The 25,848-nt window shown below is 42.1% G+C and overlaps 3 protein-coding genes across 4 annotated transcripts; 2 read left to right on the top strand and 1 right to left on the bottom strand.

Annotated features, from left to right (window-relative positions):
• The first annotated feature begins 1,797 nt into the window (after nt 1-1,797).
• On the top strand, nt 1,798-3,843 carry LOC109451551 (histone H3). Its single transcript, XM_074318763.1, has 2 exons — nt 1,798-2,657; nt 3,711-3,843. Exon 1 carries the CDS (start codon nt 2,246-2,248, stop codon nt 2,654-2,656), a length of 411 nt encoding a protein of 136 aa, XP_074174864.1. The 5' UTR covers nt 1,798-2,245; the 3' UTR covers nt 2,657; nt 3,711-3,843.
• H2BC18 (H2B clustered histone 18) lies at nt 2,671-4,530 on the top strand. Its single transcript, XM_074318764.1, has one exon. The coding sequence runs from the start codon at nt 3,735-3,737 to the stop codon at nt 4,113-4,115; it is 381 nt and encodes a 126-aa protein (XP_074174865.1). The 5' UTR covers nt 2,671-3,734; the 3' UTR covers nt 4,116-4,530.
• A 14,485-nt stretch (nt 4,531-19,015) lies between these two features.
• FCGR1A (Fc gamma receptor Ia) lies at nt 19,016-25,228 on the bottom strand. 2 transcript variants are annotated; one of them, XM_019739864.2, is made up of 6 exons: nt 25,109-25,228; nt 24,682-24,702; nt 23,026-23,280; nt 20,973-21,224; nt 20,381-20,665; nt 19,016-19,442 (listed from the first exon to the last, which is right to left on the bottom strand). In XM_019739864.2, exons 1-6 carry the CDS (start codon nt 25,137-25,139, stop codon nt 19,261-19,263), a joined length of 1,026 nt encoding a protein of 341 aa, XP_019595423.2. In that variant the 5' UTR covers nt 25,140-25,228; the 3' UTR covers nt 19,016-19,260. The 2 variants fall into 2 exon arrangements, with proteins under 2 accessions (XP_019595423.2, XP_019595422.2); XM_019739863.2 differs by having other exon boundaries at nt 23,026-23,283; nt 25,109-25,151.
• Nucleotides 25,229-25,848: the final 620 nt, after the last annotated feature.

Here is a 25,848-nt window from a genome sequence, read left to right as displayed (position 1 = left end):
CCCCCCACACACTGTACTAAAAGATGAAATTTCAGTGCTTAGTCTCGAAACTGCAGATTTTTATTATTTCTGGGGAAAGAAATATTAGGAGAAAACTACTCCCTCTTCCCTACAGCGGCAGCGGTTCTTCTGCATTATGAACTTGCTTCTGATAAAGTGGTATATTGAGAAATATCACTGGAATACCACTCTATTATCCAATGTGGAGACCAAGTGGAAGTGAACAAATTTGGATCTGGATTCTGTTATTAAATGTGACTTCAAAAGCAACCATACATCACAGATTGTTATATTCTGAGAAGTGTTACCTATAACTCGTAAAAGTTTACTATTCTGATTGATTATCGTATTTGATTTGTTGCCCTGGAATTAATATTTAAATTGGCATCTGTTTTCTGAGAAGTAGAAATTCTTATACAATTTCTGTATTAAGCCAGAGGAAGACTCTTGACATTTTTCTTATTCTCTATGTTATAAAGGTAAAATAAATCCTATAAAATAAATTATATTCATATAGAATCCAGATTCTATATGAATATGCAGCTTGAGAATCTTTTTCTTACTTAAAAAATACTTCCATATATCATGGCCAAGAATGCATACATTAAAAACAAAAGTCAGAACAAAACAAAACAAAAATCATTGCAAAGAAATGTGACACGTCTGTGGGCTGCTTTGGGCTATCATCCAGACCCCATGGTAGTTTCTTCTTCTGATTGGAATAGTTCAGTGGAGAAGTTTGAGAAACATTGAGGTATTTGATTGCACAACAGGAAAATTTTTTATGTTTTAAAATGTACCCCAAGTCTAATGAAACTGGAAATACATTGTAATCTCATTCTTTTGCTTTAGCTTGTTATGCAGGCCTTGTTACTTATCTGGGACAAGCCAAATTTCTCTGAGACTCAGTTTCTTTATCTATAAAATGAGGAAAATAACATCTACGTCACAGAGATGTGATTAAATGAGATAGTGTATACAGAAGAATTTTTAAATACTGAGGAGTGTTCTCTATCTATGTAAAGCATTCTTACAAAACCACCATTGGAAGAGGTAACAGCTGTTCATATCAGTTACACTTCTGCAGGGCATTTCAGATCTCCTTAGAGCAGGTGATGGCTGCCCCCCCACCCCACCGCGGGGGACTCTTGAAGATATAAAGAGAACACATTTCTACATTGTGTTTTGTATTCAAGAAATCCTCTCAAAATCACTTATTTGACTTCAGCAGGAAGACGATAGTTCATACTGACACCATCAAGATGAGTTTTAAGCTATTTGGGCCTGCTTTTGTTCTCAGGGTTGAGTTTTTATAAGGTTTGGATGCAATGTTTTTTTCAATAAAATAAGCATACATTTAAGTTTTATATTAACTATTACAACTTTAAGCACTGGTAACCTTACATAAATGTTTTATGACACAATTTTCTGAACAAGAATTCAAAGCATGAAATAACTAAAAGGCCAAAGGATCTTCAATTTTCTTATAAACAATAGAAAAGATGAAACTTTTAAGCATTAGAAAACACCTTATTGAAGGACACAGGCTATCAACTCAGTAGTGAACGAATAATTTATTTGCTTTGAATCTATTTACCATTGTAAAGGACAAATTAGTATTTCCGGTCTTATCTTCCTTAGAAGCGTTTGTCTACAGGACATAGTTGGCAATTGATGGTTTGAGGAGGAGAGAACCTCATGCCAGGGGGCAAAGGCTACACTCTGCACGTTGGGACAGGTCTGCACACGGCTTGGGCGGATTTCGAAGTCAGGTAAACGTTAAATTCAACTTCTTGTTCCTTCACCTACATATTGTTTTGCTCAACCTCAGCCATGACGCGCTCAACAGTGTCGGGCGCTAAATAAATCTTAGTAATGGGAAAGGAGTTACAGTAACTCGTGACTGGACATATAGACTGAAACCTAGCTCATGGGAGGGCATGCTTGTATTTCTAAGGAATCTTTTAAAACATAAATCGCAAGCCTGCAAAAATTACACCAATTTAAAGGAAAGGTATAAAAAATATAACTCCATCTGTGATCAATAAGATTATACAAAAGTATGGGGAAAGGGGAGCAATAAGGGAAGAAAGGATTACCACAACTTCAGTCCTATAAAATAAGATTGAATTCTAGCCAATGAGATCACAATTCTGGAAATTCCTGGTTTTCCTGGCCCAATCAAACCGAGGCTGTGTCTATAAATAAGACTGCTTAGAACTCTTGGAATAAAACTGGTGACATCATGGCCCGTACCAAGCAGACTGCCCGTAAGTCGACCGGTGGCAAGGCCCCGCGCAAGCAGCTGGCCACCAAGGCGGCCCGCAAGAGCGCGCCGGCCACGGGCGGCGTCAAGAAGCCCCACCGCTACCGGCCGGGCACGGTGGCGCTGCGCGAGATCCGGCGGTACCAGAAATCCACGGAGCTGCTGATCCGCAAGCTGCCCTTCCAGCGGCTGGTGCGCGAGATCGCGCAGGACTTCAAGACCGACCTGCGTTTCCAGAGCTCGGCCGTGATGGCGCTGCAGGAGGCGAGCGAAGCCTACCTAGTCGGGCTGTTTGAAGATACCAACCTGTGTGCCATCCATGCCAAGCGCGTCACCATCATGCCCAAGGACATCCAGCTGGCCCGCCGCATCCGCGGGGAGCGGGCTTAAGGCATGTTTCTAAGCAGACCATATAAAGGCTCTTTTCAGAGCCACCCACGTTTTCTGAAGAGCAGCTGTACTGCTTTCTAGCTGAAGTCAGTTTCTTTTCGGCCCTGGTGTGGGCAGATGGGTCTGTGGTGACAGGTGGTTGTGGACTTCGGTGCCTGACGGGTATAGGTAACAGCGGACAGGAACGTCCAGGTAGTTCTAACCAAGCCTGATAAATGTGCTGGTTTGATTTTAAAATACAGGGTACCAACCTTGTTACTAACTTGAAAAATTGACAAGAGGATGGACTCCTCAGTCCTTTTTTATTTATATTTAGTCCAAAACGTGGGCAAAGATAATATTGACACTGAAAGTTAACTGTTGGGATGGTAATTAATGGATCTTACTCGCCTCTAGTTAGAACTAAATCGGGGGTTGGATAAAAAACCTATTCCCAAGTAGTTCGGTATTCTAACACATTGCGCTGAGTCAGGAGATGTAAGGTCCCGCGGCTGGCAGAGGCAAGATTCTTTTAAAAAATTATGAAGCTTTTTGCTGTTTGCTGGTTTGTGCTTAAGAAGGATATAATTCCGAGTTCTAGTATCTAACTTGTAGCATGATACGAGCGACGCAAACGAGAAGAATTTCAGGGAAATAGGTTTTTTTAAAAGTGAGATGAGCTATTCCAAAAGTCAAAGCAAACTTCCACAAAGTATACAGCAAAACGATGCAAAAGTAAAGTTGTCTTTAGCGGGCGCTTCAGATCTTTTCCGTATACAAGTCTACATTGGCAGTGAAAAGCAACAGCAGAAAAGACCCTCCGAGTTGAAACTATTCACATAATGTACTGGTTTGTGTCAAATAGAACGTCTTGATTGGCTAACAAGACTTGTGTTCTAATGCCCACTAAGGGAGCGCGGACAGAATCTTACTTACATGGGCTCCACCTCTATGACGACACTGTTGCAAGTTAACCAATCAAAATGCAGTATTGTGCGAGTCTTCATTTGCATACAGGCTCTATAAGTAGCGCGGAACCAACTCAGCTGGCTGTTGTTGGTGTTGTTTCTCTTAGTGTGGAGTGTTTCTTCGTGGGACGATGCCGGATCCAGCGAAATCTGCTCCTGCTCCTAAGAAGGGCTCCAAGAAAGCTGTTACGAAAGTGCAGAAGAAGGACGGAAAGAAGCGCAAACGCAGCCGGAAGGAGAGCTACTCTGTTTACGTCTACAAAGTGCTGAAGCAGGTTCATCCGGATACTGGCATCTCGTCCAAAGCTATGGGCATCATGAATTCCTTTGTCAATGACATTTTCGAACGTATTGCTGGTGAGGCGTCCCGTCTGGCGCATTACAACAAGCGCTCGACTATCACCTCTCGCGAGATCCAGACGGCCGTGCGCCTGCTGCTGCCGGGTGAGTTGGCCAAGCACGCTGTGTCCGAGGGCACCAAGGCTGTCACCAAGTACACCAGCTCGAAGTAAGCGCGCGAGAAACGCCACAGGAAGCTGCTTTACCCCAAAGGCTCTTTTCAGAGCCACTTCAGTTATCGGAGAAAGTGCTTGTAAACACTTGGGAGGTGGAAAGCTTTGGGCCAGGTCGGGTAAGCCCAGGCTCACCTGGTTGTGGTTTGGGACTGAAGGATTTTTTAGGCTGTTTGAACCCCGCACTCTACTATGGCTCAATAGTGTGCCTATAGGTGGAGACGACTCCGGCTGGTAACCAGTCGACAATGCTCAATGATTCCTACCTAATATACGGGGTCCTTAAAGCTTAGGTATACATGAGTGAGAATTTGGTTTGACACCGTTTTGTAACTTGACTGGAGGAGTTGACCTGTTCGACTTCTCGTGTCTGATAAGCCTAATAAATGAGCTGGAGTATATTTCTAGTGTACGGAGCTGGAGTATATTTCTAGTGTACGGATGGGAAGCGTTCAGTTCCCCATTTGCCATTGAATTTTTAATTTACCGTTAACATTTTATCACAAACTTGCTCTAAAAAGTCGATGGTTTATAGTCTGACCTACCTTAAGGCCGGCCTAGATATCTAACCTCCTGCCCAGTAAAGAACCAGATACTTTGTCTCCCAGTCCAAAAGACACTTGACAATATCCAGATGTCCACGGGTGGGGTGGAGTTGGGGGGGGTGAGGGGTACTAGTGGCTGAAGAGGCCTGGGGTGCTGCTAAACAACCCATAATGCACAGACCACCCATAAACAAGTCATCTGGTCCTTAAGGTTGCCCCTTGTGTGGAGGTTGAGACCCAGGGCCCAAAGATTTAATTTTCAGTTCTGTTAAACTTCAGTCTTACCCAGCCAATGTTACTGCTCTTGGTGAATGCTGAGCAGTATATGTTTACACTCCTGCACAGGAAAATTATCTCCAAGGCTAGGGACCTTGGTTTTGCAACAAGCTTTCCTGGTTATAAAAGCTACCTACCTTGGTGCTTGTGAAACACATTTCCAGGTGCGTCACCTTAAGTTTCTTAATGAGACTGAGGAGATGGTTTTTAGAGTTCTCAGGTGATTTTTTGTTTCTGACAGGTTTTGGGGGCATGATGTACAAAAGGCCACAGTTAACACGTGGGATGAATTTTTAAGGTCCTCTCTGTTCAAAACTTGCATAATTCAAGACTAATCCTGACAGAGGCCAGTGGATTTTAACAAATAAAATATATCCTTGAGGCAAAAGAAAAATCAGTTTCCAAGTCACTTGACAAGTCAAGCTTTGAAATTAAGTGATTCTTGATCATTGGGATTTACATGACAACTGTGCTTTAAATGATTTTTTTTTTTAAATAACATAGGAGTTCAAATTTACATCCAGTTAAAAATTGCATAAAATGGGACATATTTCTTTCACTGGGAAATTAGGATTCTCAGTGAGTCACCTTTCCCTGGCAACTACCAAACAAGAGGCCAGGGCATGACTCAACTGAGAATCCAAAATTTCCAGTGAAAGAAATCATACAGCACATTTTATGGTAGGAAAAATTGCTCAGTAAGTGAGAAGGCTATGGTGGTCTGTCTTCTAACCAAACCATCAAAGAGTATGTCTGGCCTCCTCGCCTACAATCCTGAAGTCCGGGGGCTCTCTTCCCTCTGAAGACTAGGGACCATGTTTTTCATGGTCTTTTGAGGTCATTACAGAATTGTCAATTGGCTCACCTAATCAAAAGCTATCATTAATTTTCCATTAGGATTAAACCCCAACTCTTAAAACCAAAGGCCTTCCAGCATCTGGCCAAAATTTACCTTCTTCAGTTGCTCATTTTCCCTAATCCTCCAGTTTAGCTAAAATGTTCTATTCATTGCCCTATAATGTATCTTGATTAAATTTCTCATCCTTTGTGCTTTTGTTAAATCATTCTAAGTAGCAGTAGTACTCAGTCGTTCTCTGGACTAGTCACACTATCAACTTGTCAGTTCTTCAAACTCTTGCTCAAATCTCACTCTGTAAGCCTTTCCATCCCATTCTAGTTCACAGGAAAGTCTTTCCCCTTTTAACTCTTAAGGTTTTGTTCCTTGCACAATGAATTCACAATTAACTGTGTAACTTTGTGAACTGTGTAGCCTTGTTCTTTATTTTTCATTGTTTTTACATTTTGTGTTTGTCTTATATAGGGAACCTCCCCCCCCCTTTTTTTTTCTCACTTCTTTGGGTCTTCCGCAAAGACTATCCCAGTACCTATGATAAAACAGCTTCTCAGTGAAAGTTTGTTGACTGATCGCCCAGAACACTGACAAATTGATCTGAGGATGACAGGCTCAAGTATGCCAATTAGCTTTTTAATTCATTTTCCTAATTATTCCTTGCTCCTTAAACCTGGAACACTCTTTTAACTGCCCTTAATAATTATTGACCCAGATAAAACTCGTTACAGATTCAAAAATCCTGAGAGTGGCAGATAAAATACTTCCCTTCAGCGAATGTATCTTTGTGGTCAAATGATGAGATTAGAGTGGAGCTTTTTCGGCCTCATTTTAGGTCCTGCTTTTCCAGTGTTGTAGACACAGAAGAGGAGGGAGCTCCATTCCAGCAGAAGAAAAAAAGAGTGTGGTATTAAGATAAGGAGCTTTTAAATATTAGATCCAGAAAGCTAGTGTTGCGCATGTAGAAATGGGCTTGGCTGATGTCACGTCAGATGTCAGCCAAATTACTTCAATGGTCTTTTTGAGAATTGGTGACTGGATTGTGATAGGTATAGAATATAAAGATGACAATTTAATCTGTGATGGCTTTTAGACAAATATTTTATTTTTAAACTGGGTACATTTCCTAAAGGTGATCTAAAAGTCTAAGCCGGTCTCTTAAGACAGATCACCTGGTTTGTAGCCTAGTCCTGCTCTTTATGAGTACTGTGACTAAGGAAAGGTCTTGAACCTTCTATGTTTCAGTTTCCTCATCTTTAAATTGGGGATAATAGTAATGCTTACTGCAAAATGTTTTTGTGGAAAGTAAATGAATAAATACATATAAAAATGCTTAGACCAGGGGTGTCCAAACTGCAGCCTGCGGGCCAACTGTGGCCCGCAATCCATTTTTAATTGGCCCACAGCAAATTCCAAAAATATTTTTAGTTTACTTAAATAAACCAGGTGAGGCAGTACGTACTTCACCTCGAGTGAGTGGCCCGGCTGTTTGTGTATTTTACCGCATATGGCCCTTGGTGAAAAACGTTGAAAAAAGTATGGACACCCCTGGCTTAGACTAATGCTTGACAGTAAACATTTCAAATGTTAGTTGATGTTGATAGTCAGGAGATCCTATTGAATGTTTTGCAACTTTTTTCATCTCTTAATGTACCAGAGAAAGTATTTACTAATTCAAGACAGTGTACTAAATACATGTTGTATTCTTCCCATCTTCCACCCCAAATTCCTAGAAATGATAGAAAATTGACACAAAAAGACGGTAGAAAGGATAAAAGTGAATCGTGCAAGAAAAATTAACTAGAGATCTTGGAAAATTAAAATTTGGTTGTTGACACAAAAATGTAACAGTAGGACTGAATCCAGAATAGAATAGGTATAGTGGGGAGAAACATGAGGGCCAGAAATCCTCCCCCCAATGTCATATAAAAGGATACAAAGATAGAAAATAAGAAAAAAAGGTAAGTGACATAGATGATAGATTCAGATGTTCCAACATTCATCCAGTAAGAGTTTGAGAAGGAAAGAACAGAAATAATGTAAGAAATACAATACAGGCTTACCAAATAAGGTTTGCTGATTGTGCATTGCACAGCTTCAGGAGCACCAGTTAAATTATAATCTTTGCGAATGGTGTTCCCTGCAGTTGTGCAATACACAACCTAAGTGGTCATACCTGGAGATCCTGGGGAAATTTTTTAAAAAGACTTCCACAGAATGTGCATAGGTACATATTTACATAAATCCTCAGACTGCAAGTTCCCATTAAATGCTGAGCATATAAGGATGAAATAAAAGGACCTTCACCTAGAGACATGGTGGTAAATTTCAGAACACAAAGGTTAAGGAGAAAATTCTAGAAAAACACCCAGAGAAAATTCTTACAAAGAAACAGGAATCAAGTTTATATCAGACTTCTCATTTGAGCAATACTGGGTATAAGAGGATACTGATGCAGTATTTTTTTTAACCTAGGGAAAATACTTTTGAAACTAAATTTCTATATCCAGTCAAACTTTTGGGTAACTTTTCAGGCCCTTCCTGAAAGAATTTCTGGAGTTATATTCCAGCAATAATAAGATTCTAAGAGGAAGATGTGGGATACCAGAAGCAAAGGTGGCTATGTACCCAGTACAATATATTACTAAGTATAAATAAGTTTAGATTCTAAAAAAATTTTAAGTCTTAGAATACTTGGTCTTTATTCATCCAGCTAATTTTATAATGGAATAACTTTATTGAGCAATTAGAAATCAGGTGGTAGGAGAGGGATGAAATAAATGAATCAGAAAAGGTTCAATTAACAAAGAGATACATATATATATAACATATATATACCAAACTACTTGTAAAACAAATTTAAGAAGCGGTGAGTTTAGACATACAATTGACATTGGTTACGATATCCTGGGCCATACAAGTAGCATTAATTTATTGTATCCATCATGTTTGTATTGAAATCTCCCCTCTTATTTTGATTAGTGATTCAAGTTTGGATTTTAAGAGTTTGTTTAGGTAACTCTGTGATTACAGAAATTACAGAAATTTTTTACATTTATGGTCTCTGCTCCACATTTTGTCTACTGTTTTGAAGAAATGAGCTCAAAACTATTAGAGGAACTTCAAATGCAGCCATCTTTTGGTGTGGACTCCAAAAAATTATTTTTAAAAACCTGCAGTTCAAATTACAGATGATATTGACATGGGGCAAGAATAAAGAGACATAAAACAAGCTATGATTTACATTATATTCAGGAGGAGGATATAATTACTCTAGAATTTGTTAGAAAAGCATAGATTTAAATATATATAAAAATACATACGTATATGTGTAAAAGTTGAGTATAATGCACTAGAAGAGGGCTATTTCAAATTCACAAAAGCAGCAGTCCATTAAGGAGAGATATGAATTGTTTGCACTTAAGTATACACATGTATGTACTTACGTGAATGTGCGCACAAAGATTACTAATAAAGCAATCATATTGGTGATTAAGTTAACATACCTACACCATTATCAGGAACTGATGGGTCAAGTCAACTAAAACTCGTTAAGGGTATAAAGGATTTGAAGTACATAGTTAACAAGATTAATCGTAACTATACTTATACCAATATCATCTTGTATCCGAAATAGAAAAAGTACATGATTCTGAAATTTACGTGGAATACTGGAAGAAACTGACCATGTGTGAGATGACAAATGAAAGCTCAACAAGTTTTGAAAAAGCTGACACCATACAAGACATCTTCACTAATCAGAATGCAATGAAATAACTAAAAATACTCCCCTTGATTTATACTGTAAGGAAAAGCACATGGATTAAACAGGGTATCAAAATAAAATTATATACGCTTTAGAAATAAAGAGAGCACTACATATTAAAAACTATATGAAGAGGTCAGAGGAAAATTCATAGCCTTAAAATGCATTAGTGAGAAAAGAACTATTAAAAATAATGAATTGTCGTGTCCAGTGCAACACAGGCAGTGAGGGAACAAGAAGGGGCGGCGTTAGGTTAAGTTTTTAAGCAAGAAAGAAACAGACTTGATGCAGTTAAATCACAGAGGGCCAAGGGTCTCACAGTCTTTTAAGGACTGGAGCCCTGAATCGGGCCAACTGGTGGCTTTTATTGATAAACATACAAGGAAGTAGCATTGTTTTTTCCACGGTCTGTGAGTCTCATACATCATACAAGAAAAATGATTTAAACCAATCACCCTCGCCTGCCTGCAAACAGCCGAAGCAGACGTTCCATGATGACTTAATCAAAGTATGCACCCTCCTGGGGACAAGTCTCTCCTGTTGAAACCTTATTGTTGAGCTAAACAGGGAGAGCTGATGTTATCGCTCTCCTGACTTCTCTCACAATCAGGTGAGAGGCAAAGCCAGTGTCAGCAGTGGCTCTCTTTGAACAGGGGAAAGAGATAATGCCCCTTTCCATGTTTTTCATGGTAGCTCATGGGGGTCCCCACATGGTTCTGCCTGTCTTAGGTTGTCTCTCCCGTGAGAAATCTTACCCGTCCTTGGCTGACAAACCATCTTTTGGGGGCCAAACAGAGAGACGTAACGCATAAGCACAGAGGTGAAGCAAGGTCCCAAGAAGGCACAGTCTCACAGACTCTTCTTTCCTTAAGGAAAGGCACAAGGAGACAGTCGGCTAGGCTGCTGCGTGACAACAATGAATTAAGCTTTTAACTTGAAAGCTAATAAAGGGACAACAAAACCTGAGGAAATTAGAACACATTAGGACAGAAGCAGAAATCAATGGAATAGATGATAGTTTCCCACTCCCCCAAAATAGAATTAAGCAATAAAACCAAAACCTGGTTCTTTGAAAGAAAATTAAAGGGTTAATCCTTTGGTAAATTTAGTATTGAGAGAAAACACAACTATCAGCAACATTAGATGTAGAAGACATTAAAATTGGTATGTATATTTTGATAGCTGTATTCGCAAATGTAGATAAAATATTTAATTTTCAATACAAATGATCAAAGTTGCCTAAGAAAAGGAGACTACCTTAATAAAATGTAGCTACAGGAGAAACTGAAAAGATTGGCAAAGATCTACCCTTAGAAGCAGCACCAGGCCCAGACAGTTTTACGAGGGGGAGAGAAAATATTTATATAAATTGATCAAGATAATAGGAAAGGATGAAAAGCCACCTACTGATATTATGGCAATGACAGCGAGAGATATTAAGTTAATAACCCCTGCAAATAAGTGTTTGGTACATCAAAATAATCCATAACAATTAGATATTAGGGGCCACAATATAGATTTCAAAGTGGGATGAGAGATAATTGGGATAAGAAACTACAATTTAAACAGCTATTATGTGTAGGGTTAAGATTTGAATTATAGTTTATTGTGCCCAAAGCCTGTGGCATTTTAAGATCTGATTGAATTAAAGTTATAAAATGATTATTTTCTAAAATAAATGTGGCACTTCCACACCTGTTGTAAATGTCTATTTCTTCTCTTTGAGGCTTTTTCTGCCCTTGCAGAAGAAGTGGGCCTCAAAGTCCCAACCAGACTCCAGATTATTGCTGTTTCACTGGGGATCACGTTAATGCTTCTTCAAATTAAATTATCTTTCAGAAAGCACATCTGGGGAATTTATTTCTCCAGAATGTGTAAACCAGTCATTTCTAGCGTTTCTGAACAGATTTTCTACTTCCATTAGCCTGTTTAGGAATTTCTCCCTTTATTTAACAGATACTCCCTCTCCACAACTTTTTTTCTATCCTAAGTCTAAGGGTTAAGGAGTAACGTGCTTAGTGTGATATGGAGGTGAAAGGGGAAGGCAGCAAGATGAACTTCTTACACTTTGGGGACTTTGACCCCATCTTTGGAAACAAACCGAGTAATGAGGAATAAAGGAAGGACAGCAAACCATTTTATTGGCTCCCGTTTTACTGCCAGTGTGCAAAGAGGTCTATACCTAAAAGACCTGACAGACCAGATTTTCAACATCCAGCTTTCCATTGCCAAGCTTAATATACAGTTCTCTTAGGGTCTTTCCGTTTTTATACTATTATAGCTATGAGACGGACAATAATCATTTAAGATTCTCACAATACCATTTACAATAACTCTCCAAAATGAAGGACCTAGAAATCAACAAAAAGATGAACACTTCCAGAAAGAAAACTGTAACTCTTGTGAGATATTAACAATGACATAAATAATTCATGCTCATGAATTAGAAGTCAATATTGTAATGATGTCAATATCCCCTCCCCAATAGAACCATAGACAACGCAATTCCACTCCACATCGGATATTCTCAGGAGAATCTGACATCGTTGATCACTTTTTCTTGAGACACTTGTTTCTCCTACCTTGTCAGCAATACCTTCTCAACATCCTTTGCTGCCAACTCTGCTACACAATCTTTAAGATTTGTCATGTCCCAGGGTTCATTCAGCCTTAGACCTTTTTCTGTTTTCTATCTGTACTTTCTGTGTACATTGTCTCTTCTAGTCCTATGGCTCTGAAGACCACAAATATACGACTCTTTAGTCCAGGATTCTTCCCTGAGTTCCACTCAAATATCCACAGCTTTTTCAAGTTACACTTACATGTCAAATAAGAATCTTGTATGTCCAATACAAAAGTTTTGTTTCTTGCTATTCTCTTCCCTGCTCCACCAACTTGCTCTTTTTCAGCTGTCAGTGGAATCAGTATGTGGGGACAGAGCCAGGAGTGCAGTTTCCAGGCTCTCGGCCTCACATGGAAAGGTGCTGGCTCAGGTAGTGAATGGCCATCAACTGTGATTGGATGGCCATCAGCTGTGGCTAGGTGGCTGTCAGCTGTAACCAGTGAGCCATGGGCCACTAGCACAGCCAACTGCTGTGGCTACGCTAGCAGAAAAATGGGGGCTAGCAAGGAGATGGTGGCTGAGCTAGCAAGAGCGGATTGCAGTTATCATGGCAGACTGCAGCTACCAAGTGGGGTTGGTTGGCAACGACAAGTGGATGGCGGGTTGCAGATCGTGTGGCTCCTGCCTCCTGTGTCTCCAACCCAGCCACCAGCGAGACTTTAGTGGTCTGACGCCCCTATCTATGGCTCCGTGGGTGTTCCTTTTTGGCTTCACCATATCCTGCATTCTTATGTGGGGAGCAGGAACTGAGACCCCACATGCCACCCCGTGTGACACAGTATATTGCTCAGACCCCAATTCTAGGAGTTTTTCCTTATTCCTTTTTCCCACATTCCTTACAGCTAATCAATCAGCAAGCTTTTTTGGCACTTCCTACAAAATACATTCCACGTGTAACCACTTCTCAACACCTCCACCACTAACTACCATGTTAATCCAAGCTACCATTATCTCACCTGGATTCCTGTTCTGCTGCCACTGTTGTCCCCTTATTGCCTCTGGAGTCTGCAACTAAACCTGGCGGCAGTGAGGGCTGTCAAACCCCTTCCAGCCAGTTGCTTGGAATCATAAGGCAGGTCTCCCCGTCTTTGGCTCCTCAGCAGGAAAATGCCTAAGTCCAGAAGGCACTGGGGTTTCTCCCAACTGAATGTGGGAGCCAGAAAAGACCCAGAATGGACCCAACTCTTCCTCTTTTACCCCAAACCTAGCCTGAGAAGGAAGCCCCTGACTGTTCTGAAAGGGCTGGGACTCTCGTAGAACCTCCTGTGGTCCTAGAATGAGTTGTAGGGCTCTCCCTAGGGAGCCTGGAAGGTGAGAACACTCCCCTCACCCCAATTACCCACCCTCCTCACAACCAGCTACCTGTTCTCCATTATTGTCTACTCTTGGGTGTGGTGCTTAGGTCTGGGAGCTCTGAGGAATTACTGGGTGGGCCCTGGGTATTGTCCCTACTGAGTCTGAGACGAAAGAACACCCCACCTCCATCCCCAAACCCACCCACCCATCCTCCTCCCCACTAGTTGCATCCGTCCCCTCCAGGGCCTTGTTCTCAGTCCTGGAAACTCTTTTGTCATCAGGGATAAAATACTGGGCCTTGGACCCGAGGGCGAAGCCCCCTGGTTCCCCCAATGCATTTCAGAGCAGCCCTTGAAGAGCCTGCAGGCTCCCTACCCAGCGGCCTTCCGTTTCTGCCCCTTCCTGGCTCTGATGGTGCTGGGTCCAGCTGGGAGGTGGTCTGTCCTTCACTGGACGCCTGTCTTGCACTCTCCACCTGCTCCCTCCCTGCTGCCGCCTCCTCCCGCCGCCTCTTTCCTAGGCTTCTCCCCCGGGGCCCGCACCCCTCCCTGTGGTTGCCCAGCCGGCGGTTCAGCCAACGCCCCCGCCCGGCGCGCTCTGCGTCTCCCAGCAGCCCCTGCGCGAGGGAGCGGCCGAGGCTGCAATGTCAACAGGCGGCCGCGGGGTGGCGCCGCCGCCAGGTCGGCGAGCAGGGGGGTCGGCCTTGGCCTAGGTAGTGTTTCCGTTCCGGGAGGCCGCGACCATCGCCTTTGGCTTCCGGCGATGCGTCCTGCCGCTGCCTACCGGACCCACCACGGAGCCGGCTTCTCACATCTGCCGGCCCCGAGTAAACAACTACAGCGAGATTTGGGGGGCCGCCCACGAGTGCTGATGCCGGCGACGCACTCTACAGCTTCTTTCTTGCCCCTACCGTCTTAGAGAAGCACATTTTCTCACGGAGTTTTGGGAGAGGTTGCGGAAAGCGAGCCGCTGACAGCTTCACGCAGCTGGGTCCCCACGCGCGCGCGGCGGCGGCCTCCGTGGCGAACTCGGGTCGCCATGTGCACAGGTGGCCACAGCGTGGCGCCCGGCCCTTCCGCGGGACACGTTGGGAGCACACAGCCTCTGTGGGTCCGAGATCTACCGCAGTGGCCTGTCCTTCTGAGTCCGATTCCAGCCACTAGTTAAGTGTGGAGCTAAAAAAAATGTTTTAATGACCTTGTTAAGTGGCTGGTTTTCAATAGAATCTACTAACACATCCCAGTTAGGAACAGAGAAATGGTTTATGAGTGACAGCAAGCAGATTTGCAACCAAGTAAAAATATGAATAACTATGGATTTACAGTATCCAGTACCTGTTGTTTTGTGTGTTCTTTTTTTTGGGTAAAAATTAATGAAACAATTCTAAATTATTCGAGAAAATGTAAAACACCAACTTACTTTCAATATACATATTCCTTTTACTTGAAGATGTACCCTAGCTTATTCTGATATAGCCAAATTCACAGATGAATCGATCAGGTATAGAGCTGTGCACAGGTTTGTTGCCTGTGTGAGATAAGGTGTGTTCTTAGTTACACTCTCTTTGCCGTGCCCTCATAGGATTCTCCCACCGGAGCCAAGCATTTTTTGATGATAGTGTGAAAAAGAGGCAATGTCTATAAATGAAAATTATAATAAATTCTGCCCTCCTCTCTACAATATATACTAGGATTCAGAATATCTAAACATAGGCCAAAATATCCATTTCTAACACATAGCTTTGCCCCTGAAAACCCATGAATATAAGAGAGAAAGACACAAAAACTTACTTCTGGTTTATAGTGGCGTTGTCTCTTTGGTAGACCCAGATTTTTTTTAATCCCCAGGGCAATGTATCATAATTTGGGAAGAGTGAGAGATATGTCTTTCTTTTGAAAACGGGGAGAAGGATGTGTGGGAAAGAGTAGGTGGAAAAGAATCAGCTTCAGACATTTACAGCAGGCATGTTCTTAGCACAATGTAATGAAAGAGTACATTTGGAAGTTGACAATTGGGAGTTTGATTCCCTTAAACTATCACTGCCAATGTATCCATTAGAATAGCTATATATCCCTATGGGCCAACACACTGCAGAAGGACACTTATGGCAGTGAATGAAGCAATCCATATGTGCAACAATAGGGAACGGTGGTAACGCTGCAGAATAAAATGCTGTATGGTCCTTGTTTCACCATTATTGAGTAAAATCCTGTTGACCGATTTCTTGCTTTCTGCAGGTAAAATTAGGAGGTTTGCATTTTGCTTCAAATGCTAACCAGTGCAATTCCAAACCCTGAACTTAAAATGCAAATCATCACTCATAGAAGTACAATCAGAACACATGAGGACGTTCCCTCTCCGTTGTAGCTAGCGGGAGAGAGAACAGTTTACATCCATCACAAACCAGCTCAAAAAAATCAGGTTTGATAAGGTGTTAAACAAAGAACATTCACAGGAATATCAAGTTTATTCTCCTGTGTGTGCCCGGGTTTTATTGTTACCAACTTGTTTTGTTCTGTGAACTATGTCCCTAGAAGTGTTATTTGAACAAATGGGTCTTATAATACTCCAGACTTTATAAATTGTTGCAGTGGCTTACAAAACACGCAGATTGGACTCTCTGGAAGCAGATGCCAAGACAGAGTTTGGCGTGCAAGATGTTTATTAGGGATGAACCCAGTGAAGAGTGAGGAAATAGGATTGGGCTGAGGAAGAAAAAGACTACAATGAAAACCTGATAAAGCCTTGATCAACCCCCTAAGCAGCTCTAGAGCGAATATCGCTCTCAACCATGTCCTCCTTTGGGCTGAAATGGCCTGTTTTGTTCAGGCACGAGATGCAGGATGCTCCAGGTAGGGTGTGACTTTAGGGGACGCAACTGAAGCAGACCCTGGGAGCTACCCTGTTTCCCTGAAAATAAGATCTAGCCGGACAATCAGCTCTAATGCGTCTTTTGGAGTAAAAATTAATGTAAGACCCAGCCTTGTAGTAAAATAAGATCGGGTCTTATATTAATTTTTGCTCCAAAAGACGCATTAGAATTGATTGTCCGGCTAGGTCTTATTTTCAGGGAAACACATTAACTAAGAGCTGAAGAGTGTCTGCTGAATGCATTTCTTGTGCTGGTCATCGAGCCCTTTCTTGAAAAAGGATTTGGACAGCACATCTCCATGTCCACCATCGTCCACCCCTATGCCTGGATCCACTGAACCACAGAAGTTTGGGAAGCACCTCTTCCAGGATTCTACTGGGCATTTCTTCCTGAGGGACAGTATAGAAGAGTGAAGAATGGGACCTACAGCTCCCATTGCTGCACTTGGGCTCAGGGCCACAATTGCTACACACTGTCTCAGAGGCTAACCCGATGGCATGACCCCGGTTTTCATTCCTGAGAGTGCTGAGTACCTGGTCACTAAGCGCCTCTACACCTGCAGTTGCTGTACCTATCTATTTAAAGTCAAAATTGGGCAAGGGAGCAATAAGAGGCATCCTAGTGGATCACCTGAGTTCCACACCTATTCCTCCCTACCCCCATTGTGCAATAGCAGCTTTATCTCCTGCTGATTTGGATCAATTATCCCTGTCAAGACAAAGACCCCCTCTTCTTGCCTACTGTTCCCTGGACACAAGGAGCCCCAAGCACCCAGGCATCAGCTATGTTGTAACCCCATGGGCCTCATGCTGTGTCCCCAGGTGAAAGTTTGCCCTCCTTGGGGACTAGGGCCTCTACCTCTGGAGAACCCAGAGTTGTAGGTTTGGGAAGCACAAAGCCCCCCACTGGGTCATTAGGGGCAATAGTAAATGGAATTACTCTTCCACTTCTTGGTTCCTGGACCCATATATTCTTCTTACTAGGACACAGTGAATATATGGCATTCTGGAGAATGGCATCTCAGCTGCATCTTCCAGTTCTTCCTTCAGGAGGCTGTCCAGCTCTTTACGAGGCCAAACAGCAGCTTCTGGGTGGTATAGTACGTGATCTGACTGTGGGTCCTAGGGCAATGGCCCACTCCTGCACTTTCTTCAATGTGAAGTTGGTGTCCTGGTTACATACCACGCGGTATAGGATTCCATGCCTGAGGATGGAGAGTGGGGAGGGAGGAAGCACTTCATGATGCTTTAGCAATGACTGGGTCCATTCCACCCAGATCATTAGTGCTCTGTCTATATCCTGTCTGTCACCCACGTTCTGCTCCAGGGAGCCCTTGGAATTCTCCACCTTGTGAGGGTGGCAGAGCTCTCTCCTCCGCGTTCAATGTCACGTCCTGCTACAGTTCCCAATTCCTCAGGCTAGAGTCCTCTCTGGACGGTACCTCTACAGAGAGTCTTTGGGCCTCATCCCTGCAGCTCCCATTTCCCCGTTGCCCCAGTCCACAAGACCAAGTATTATGTGCAATCGATGAAGTTCCTGCCATTCCTCAGACCATGTCCTTTAATACAAATGTTGGAGTTGTTGTACTTCAATTGAAATGGTAATTATTGTACATTTTTCTGAAGGTGGGGGGGGAGAAGGGCATTCTCCCTGCCCATAGATGCTTCCATCTATTTCAGGTCTAAGTTGCTTGAGGGTTTTTCTAGGTGGTGAGTGTTCAAAGTAGGCCCTGCCATGTGGAGCCAGAACACAGGCTCGGCAGGGAAGTGTCCTTGTTTGGCAGATAAGCTACATTTTTTAAAAAATCAAGTAATCTCTAATTCACGTTGCTAGGATTGTTTATACCTTTTTCATTTTTTTCTAACCTTTAGTAAAGTCGCATTCACATATTTCAGTTTTCTCTCAGCTGTCTTATGGAGTAGCAGGGAAATATTTTGTCTCCAAACTGGAGCCCAAGTGGGAGAGAAGGGTTATCTTGAAGCTACTTTGTAGTCATCCAGAAAATCAGAAAGATAAAGTAAATCTGGAATTACAAGATGGAGCTTTGTGGTATCGTTGCCCCTCCCCACTTGAAGCTTCTCCTTACAATGCCATGCTTGGAGATCTGGGTTTCATTTATTAAGGAAAGCAGCAGTGATATTCTGCCTTTACACGGGCAGGGGACTGGGACAGACAAACAGGACCCCTGGTGTCTCAACACAGAGAGGGCTTGAGAAAGCCTCAAATGAAAGGACAAAAATAATGCATCCATTTCTTATTGTGAGTTACCCTTGTATCTCTGAAAGATGTATGGACACATCCCCTGCAAGTGCACTAAAGGAGAAAAGCTGTGAAGTAACCATCCTCAGCACCACACAGGTATGAGCTCTCATTCTCAAAGTCTCTCACATGTCATTTGTAAGTTACATTTCTTACTTTTTGGTCTGTACTATTGCCTCTTGTCTCCCTCATATCCTCTTTCTCTGTTTCTCATTCTGTCTCTCTGCCTCTTAATCTCTTGTACACATGCACACACTTACCTTTTCACCCTGTCCTCAGCATTATATTATCGCTCAAACTACCTAATAGGATAATCAGGTCAGACTTGACTTCCAAGCTTTTAATTGCTGTAGAGTGGGTCTCATATCAAATCGTCCCTACCCACTACATTTCCAAGTTTATCTCCATTGAAGTCAACTCATTAATTTGCTTTATTTAAGAGTTAGTCAAATGTCATGGGACTCACAGTTCCAGCATCTTTCAGCTTTTGGATGTTTGTGCCCCAACGCTTACACGGAGAGGAAGGGGAAGCGCCTGTCCAGACCTGTGGGCACCCACTGAGCTGCTGCCCTGCCCCCTGGGGCTTCTGCTGTGTCTTTTCTTGCAGCCGTTCTTCTTGTTCCTGACATTTCAGCTCTTCTTCTAAATATCGATCTTTTTAAAGGTAAGAAGTTGCCTTCTTTCCCTGACCAGAGTCCATAGGGATTTCTAAATTCCACTTCTCCTTTTTTTGAAGTTCCTTGTGTATTATCACACAGAAAACATTGTTCACCAAAAATATGATTCCCGTTGCCAGAGAGAAAGCGACATGAAACCAGATGTGAGCTGGTGACTGAAGACCTGAAAAAGAAAATGACAAAGAGAAGATGTGCTTTTTAGAAAGCAGAGGACTAAGACAGTTATGTTTGGAAGAGAAGGTTGGCTAAGACCTGATATGCCTGTCCCCAATGGAGACACCGTAATTTCAGGGGACAGGGAGGAGTTGGAGGGGGCTCCAGCTGAACAATGTGGCCTATGGACAAGAGGCAGTCTCCTCATAAGAGTTTAAGTGCCAGGACTCTGTCAGGAGACTTACTCCCTAGTTTCAGAGACAACTGCCATTTTGATGCCACTTAATGCTTGAAATGAATTTGGATTGAAGATAAACTTTTTTCCCAAAGAGTCTTTGTTCTGGAGCTCACCATCCCTCCACCTCAGCCAGATATAGACACTTAGGCAGATACTTATGTGCAATCCACAAAATCCCCATCATAGCAATCTACCATGCGAGCTCCTTGAAGTAAGAACTGCACCCTACTGTCTTTATATCCCAATACCTATGACAATAGATGGGAGGAACTCAATATATTGTTGATTCGATTGCAGGTGAGTGAGAAGGGGAGAGGGAGGGAGTGAAGAAAGGAGAGGGAGGAGGGAAAGAGAATAGAAAATATAGAAGAGAATTATACACCTGAAATCTATGTAATTGTACTAACAATTGTCACCCCAATAAACTTCAATTTAAAAAAAAAAAAAGCAGTAACAACTGATTTAAAAGGACAGAAAAAAAAGAAAATATAGAAGAAAAGAAGGAAGGAGAAAAGGAAGGAAATAAATAGAGGAAGGAAAGGAAATTGATGTTTACGTGGAGAATAGTAAAGTTTTTAATCAAGAGTGGAAAGGTCTGTTCATAGGTTTTTCCTGGCTGGCCCAAGAAATCTCTGGAACAGACCTCAGTTCCATAAGAGAAAAGGGAGCAACTACTCTTGGGCCAGTCAGTTCCCATCATTCTCACTCACCACGCACTTGAAGCTTCAACTCAGGGCTTTGCCTGATGATAGTTCCATCTTCTGTAACGGCCTCACACCTATATAACCGAGGATCGTCTCTTTTAGCAGTGAGTATCTGGTATTCAGAAGATGTGGTTCTATTCATCAGGGTCTCATTGCCCACGTAGAAGGAGTAGTAGAGCTGTACCTCAGGGCTCTGTGAGGACAACTTGGTCTCACAGCTCAGGTTAACCGGATCCCCCTCTAGGAGGGGGAATGAAGAGGATGCTTTCAGCACTGGGGCTGGAAATAGCTCTGAAAAAAAAAAAAAAGTTGAGAGTTGCCTGCTTCAGAGTCAACGTTCTTTCTGCAGAAGATATAGCCACCCCCCCCTTCGGGAACCTGCCCCTAGAGAATGCATCCATAAGACATAATTTTCCCCACTTCCAGCAAACAGGTATTCTTGGGGTTTCCTCAGAAGACCCCAGGTCATCGCATGGCTTTCAGTAAGGCAGTTTAACTCCCTGGAGCTCAGTTTCCTTATTTACAAGTCAAAGCGATGATTTCTGATGGTTCTGCTGGTCCTTAAAACTATAGTTCTATAACTACTCAGATACAATACCTTTTATGGTGATCGACACTCCTGCTGATATGAAATAATTCTGTATCTGGCTTGAGCAGTGATAGATGCCATTGTGATTCATATTGGTTCTCAGAATGGTGAATTCAGAATCCCAAGAAGAAAACTTAAAGATCTTGCGGTTTTGGTAGAAAAACATATTGGACAGCTTGTTATTATTCCATCCATGACACCTCAAGGCCAGAGGTTTTCCTTCGGTGACGACTCTGCTGGAGACCTGGAGTAGTACCCAATCTGGAAAATGTGGACCCAAAATGTAGGTATACAGTGGCAGAGGTACAAGGAGGCCAAAGCTGAACCCGTGGGGCTTTATCTATTTCTCCTCACATTCCAACCTGGAGCTCTGCTGAATCTGAGGCCTGTTCCCCATTCCTCAAATAGCTTTAGCTTTCCTGGGAAGAAAAGTAATCTTGTACACAGACTGAACTGCCAGCCTCCTGCACTGTGCCAGCTGAACCCCCTTATATAGGTTCCTGGAATTCTTTTAACCAATGGCCTGAGAGCTGCCCTTTCCAACTGGGCAATGTGCTCATTTGCATCTTTACTGACTAATCAGAGGCCCTCCATAATGACCAATCAGGACGAATAACTGACCAATCAGGACAGTGCTACTTGGACCAATCAGACTATAAGTTTGGATTCTTCATTTGCATAGAAATGACCAATCAGGGGCCAGAGTGGGAACTTTATAAAAGTGGACCTCCCCTTTGTCTCAGGGGAGCACATTTTCAGTGTCCTCTGGAGGCTGTGTCTTATCCTATTTGTAAACTGTGATCTGAATAAAGTTTATCTTTTTATCACACTGCAGATTGGGGACTCCTGTTGGGATTGGATTGGTGGCAGCACACTTTTGTTGACATAATGTAATAATGTCATATACAATATAATGTAGAAAATAATGTGAAAGATATTATTCTTAATAAGTCACCAATGCCGGGGGTTCTAGAGGCAACAAAAAACGACCTCTTCCCAGGCCGAGTTCATTATTTGCCATTTGAACCAGGAAGGACTTCTGCTGGAATTACGTAAAATCTCGTGAGAAATGCGTAGCATTTCCTCTGACATTCTCCACATCCTTCAGCTAAAACACATTTCCTTCAAAAGCAACCTAGTCCACATAAATCTAATTCTGCCTCCAGCATAGATTAACTTTTGCATTATCGATTACATAGCAGTTTAACTTATTGCTTTCGAATAACTAAATAACCCATTTGAATGATTTGTCCTCAATAATGAAACATTTTGCCCTAAAGAGTAGTTTCCATCTCTTGGTAAGTAGAAACGTCTTGCAGACTTAAGTGAATGGTGGGGTATTTTTCTGCTTCTATTCATCAAACTTTAAAATGCTTAAAGTCTCATAGTGATTCCATATCCAGAATATGATCCAGAATATGATCGTACAAATATACTATGAAATGCATCCCAGATGATATGTATAAAGATGTTTATTACAGCATTGTTTATAAAAGCAAAGAATGTAAACACACCATAAGTTTACTAATAGGGAGACTGGTTAAATCAATTATTGCACAGCCATACGGCAGATATTTGAAAGTTCAAGGTAGATGTCGCTTGATATAAACAGACCTCCAAGGTATTTTAAGTATTAAAAAAGAAAGTTTATGTTATTAACAGTTTTGTTTTTGTGGCAAGTGACGGTGGGATTAGGGGGTGGGGTGGGAAGGAGATTTTATTGTCCATCATTGCGCATTTCTCCAAATTAGTCTTATTAACTATGGGCAGGCATAACTTTTTTCAACAAAACTAGATATTTTGAATAATGATAAAATCTTAGGGTCTGAGTTTTACTCTAGATACCCTATTCACAGCGACTCCATTTGGGGTGCTTTGGGGACCCAGTTTAAGGACTCTAATGTGATGTTTTGAGTATCTTGACTTAATTTCACTTGGCAGATACATAGAGCTGAGACTCATATTCAGATAAATCAACAAAGACACATGCGACATCCAGAAAGGAGCAAACATACAGGAAGACCTCATGATTTCCAGCCCTCCTGCTCCATGCTATATTTACCTTTGTGGATTTCCAGCTGTACGGGGTCACTTGCCATTGAGAGGCCTGTCTGGCACCTGTATTCACCAGTGTCACTGAAACTGGCAGAAGCGATCCTATAGCTGGGGGTCAAGGTGCGAATGGCTGTACCATTGACCAACCACTGTGTAGAGTTGTCCTCAGGCAGGCGGGGTCCTTCACACCAGAAGGTTACACTTTCCATTTGGAATATATTGACCCATGGAGGTTGCAAGGTGATCACTGCTTTTGGGGGGTCTGCTTTGTTGGGGGTGGACAAAAAGTGGATTAAAAAGGAAGGCTCTGAGCAATTGGTAAGGTTTTGTGGATAGCACAAGGGGAAAAAAATGTATATATAGATTAGATTTAAAAATAGGCAAGTGAGAACCTACAAAAGTCAGTCATGAAGAATGTCCAGACCTTAATGCAGAGAGCTGTTCATGTTATTACATCTGAGTGTTAGGGATTTTGCGTTCCCGAGAATTAAATGACCAATTTAGTTCTCACTGTTGGTAAGCAATGAAGCAGGGCTTTAAACTGGGGCAAATAGATTGGAGGTGATTTTCTTATCCTCTGTGCTATCCTAACGCTGAGGGGTAATCTCAGGTCTTAATTAGCGTCTGCATTGGTAACCAATATCCAAATTCCTCACTTTGAAGCTTCCAGTTCCTGCTTGATTCTCTCTGAGGATGAAAAAAAACAAACAAAAAACTCAGCTTTCTCCTAAAGGGGACTAATTTGGGGGATGTTGAAAAAGCCTTAGAGCTACTTCTGTGCATTTGCAATTCTGGCCTTTTCCCACTATTTCACACACACACACACACAAGCACGAGGTCTGACAATAAAGTTCGCAAACACATCCTAGAAAAAGTGCTACATACCTCATTGCTGAATATCACTATGGTCACCTTCGAAGTACTCCCCTTGGGAAGCTATGCACCAACACCAGTGCCTAGTCCACCCTTCAAAGCAATTTTGGAACTCTTTCTCTGAAATGGCCATCAGAGCTGTCGTCGTATTTATTACCCTTGATGTCCTGAATGTCATCAAAATATCTTCCTTTCAATATTTCCTTTATCTTCGGGTAAAGAAAGAAGTCATTGAGGGCCAGATGAAGTAGGAAGGGTGTTGCAATACAGTTTTCGTTTACTGGCTAAAAACTCCCTCACAGACAGAGGCGTGTATTGTCGTGATGCAAGAGCTGTGAATTGTTGGCGAAGAGTTCAGGTCGTCTAACTTTTTCACACAGCCTTTTCAGCTCTTCCAAATAGTAAACTTGGTTAACTGTTTGTCCAGTTAATAAAAATCCATAATGAATAATCCCTCTGATATCAAAAAAGTTAGCAACATCATTGCAAAAAAGGTCGCGAACTTAATTGTCAGAACTCGTGTGTGTGTGTGTGTGTGTGTGTGTGTGTGTGTGTGTGTGTGTGTGTATAGGCATTTAGTCCAGAGGTCAGGGCTTATTTAGGAAATCCTAGAAACTTTAAAAACCAGGATTTTATCAAACGCATACTCTGAATATATGGACTTTACATAATTTATAAATCTTTCTCCTTTCTATCCTCTCCCCATATTCTCTTCTTCAGGATAATGGAACCTATCTTTTGAAAGCAGGAATGTGCCAGAGGAGGAGAAGTGAAGTTAGACAGTACTCACCCATTTGCCCACCAACGGGAACTGTAAGAGACCAAACAACAGAGACATTAGTTCATCAGTAGGTGACAAAGAAGGGAGAATTAGGGAGACAGAATTAATATAGACTCTGAGGGGCCAGCTTAGGTCTCTTTAGCTTCTCTCTACCCCCTTTCCCAAAATCAGACACCAGTGGTTCCTAATAGCCTACAGATGGTTATTGATGGGGCTTTATTTTGAAAGGATGCTTTTAAGCTGATGGTCTCCTTTCTCAGAATCTCCTTTCCCATCCTTTTGCTGTAGTCAACACCAATAAATCATGAACGCACAGATACAGTTGTCTCCATGCTCATGAGTGTTAGCTTAGTATACTAAAGGAAGTCAAAAAAATCCTGAGTCCGCACAGCCAGTGCATGTACCCTTCTAGTTACCCCCTCTAAGCCCAACTTACCCCAAAGGAGCAGAGCTGTCAAGAGCCACATGTTGTCTCCAATCTAATGGGAGCAATGAAATGCAAGACATTGAAGAGATTCTGCTGGGGACACTGGAGCCAAGATTAGAAAGAGGAAGGAAATTGCCTCTTCTGACTGTTTTTGTCATGTTCCTTTTCTGTGAAATACATCCCTAATTCCTGTAGCATATGCTCCCGATTCTCGTACTTCTTAGCCCATCCCCCCAACCCCAGTTTAAAACTCTGGGTATGAGATTTATGAAATTCTAAGGATCTAAGGGAAGGGCTAATGTTTTATTGACAGTCTATTCTGATTATATTCCCCTCTACAAATTATGCTGTTTGGGACTGGAATATGGCAAAGCCCTATTTTAAAAATTGGTTCCAAGACTGGCTAATCCCTCCAAGACTTGATCATTTGAATCCAGATTATTCCACATCAGCCCCTATGAGATATGCGAGGAGATACTCATCCACAAGAGCTCTCCTACTATAAACTAGCCTCTACTCTTCTGGGAATATACACAACAACTTCCAATTTTCATTTAAAAAAAAAAAAAAAAGCCATGTTCCTGAAACACATTATGAATTCGGGGTGTTATCTTGGCTACATCCAAGGAAATGAAATATTTAATGCAAATGCTGTAGAGAAGAAAAAGAACTCATGTGTGAGTGGAAATATCCAGGAGAAAGGAGTTTCAGAGTATAAGTGGGAAGCTCTATGTTACCAAAATGAGTTG

Source organism: Rhinolophus sinicus, linkage group LG14, assembly GCF_036562045.2.
Source record: "Rhinolophus sinicus isolate RSC01 linkage group LG14, ASM3656204v1, whole genome shotgun sequence".
Lineage (NCBI taxonomy): Eukaryota > Metazoa > Chordata > Mammalia > Chiroptera > Rhinolophidae > Rhinolophus > Rhinolophus sinicus.
Note: the sequence above shows the minus strand (reverse complement) of the source record. Positions and strands in the feature narration are given on the sequence as shown.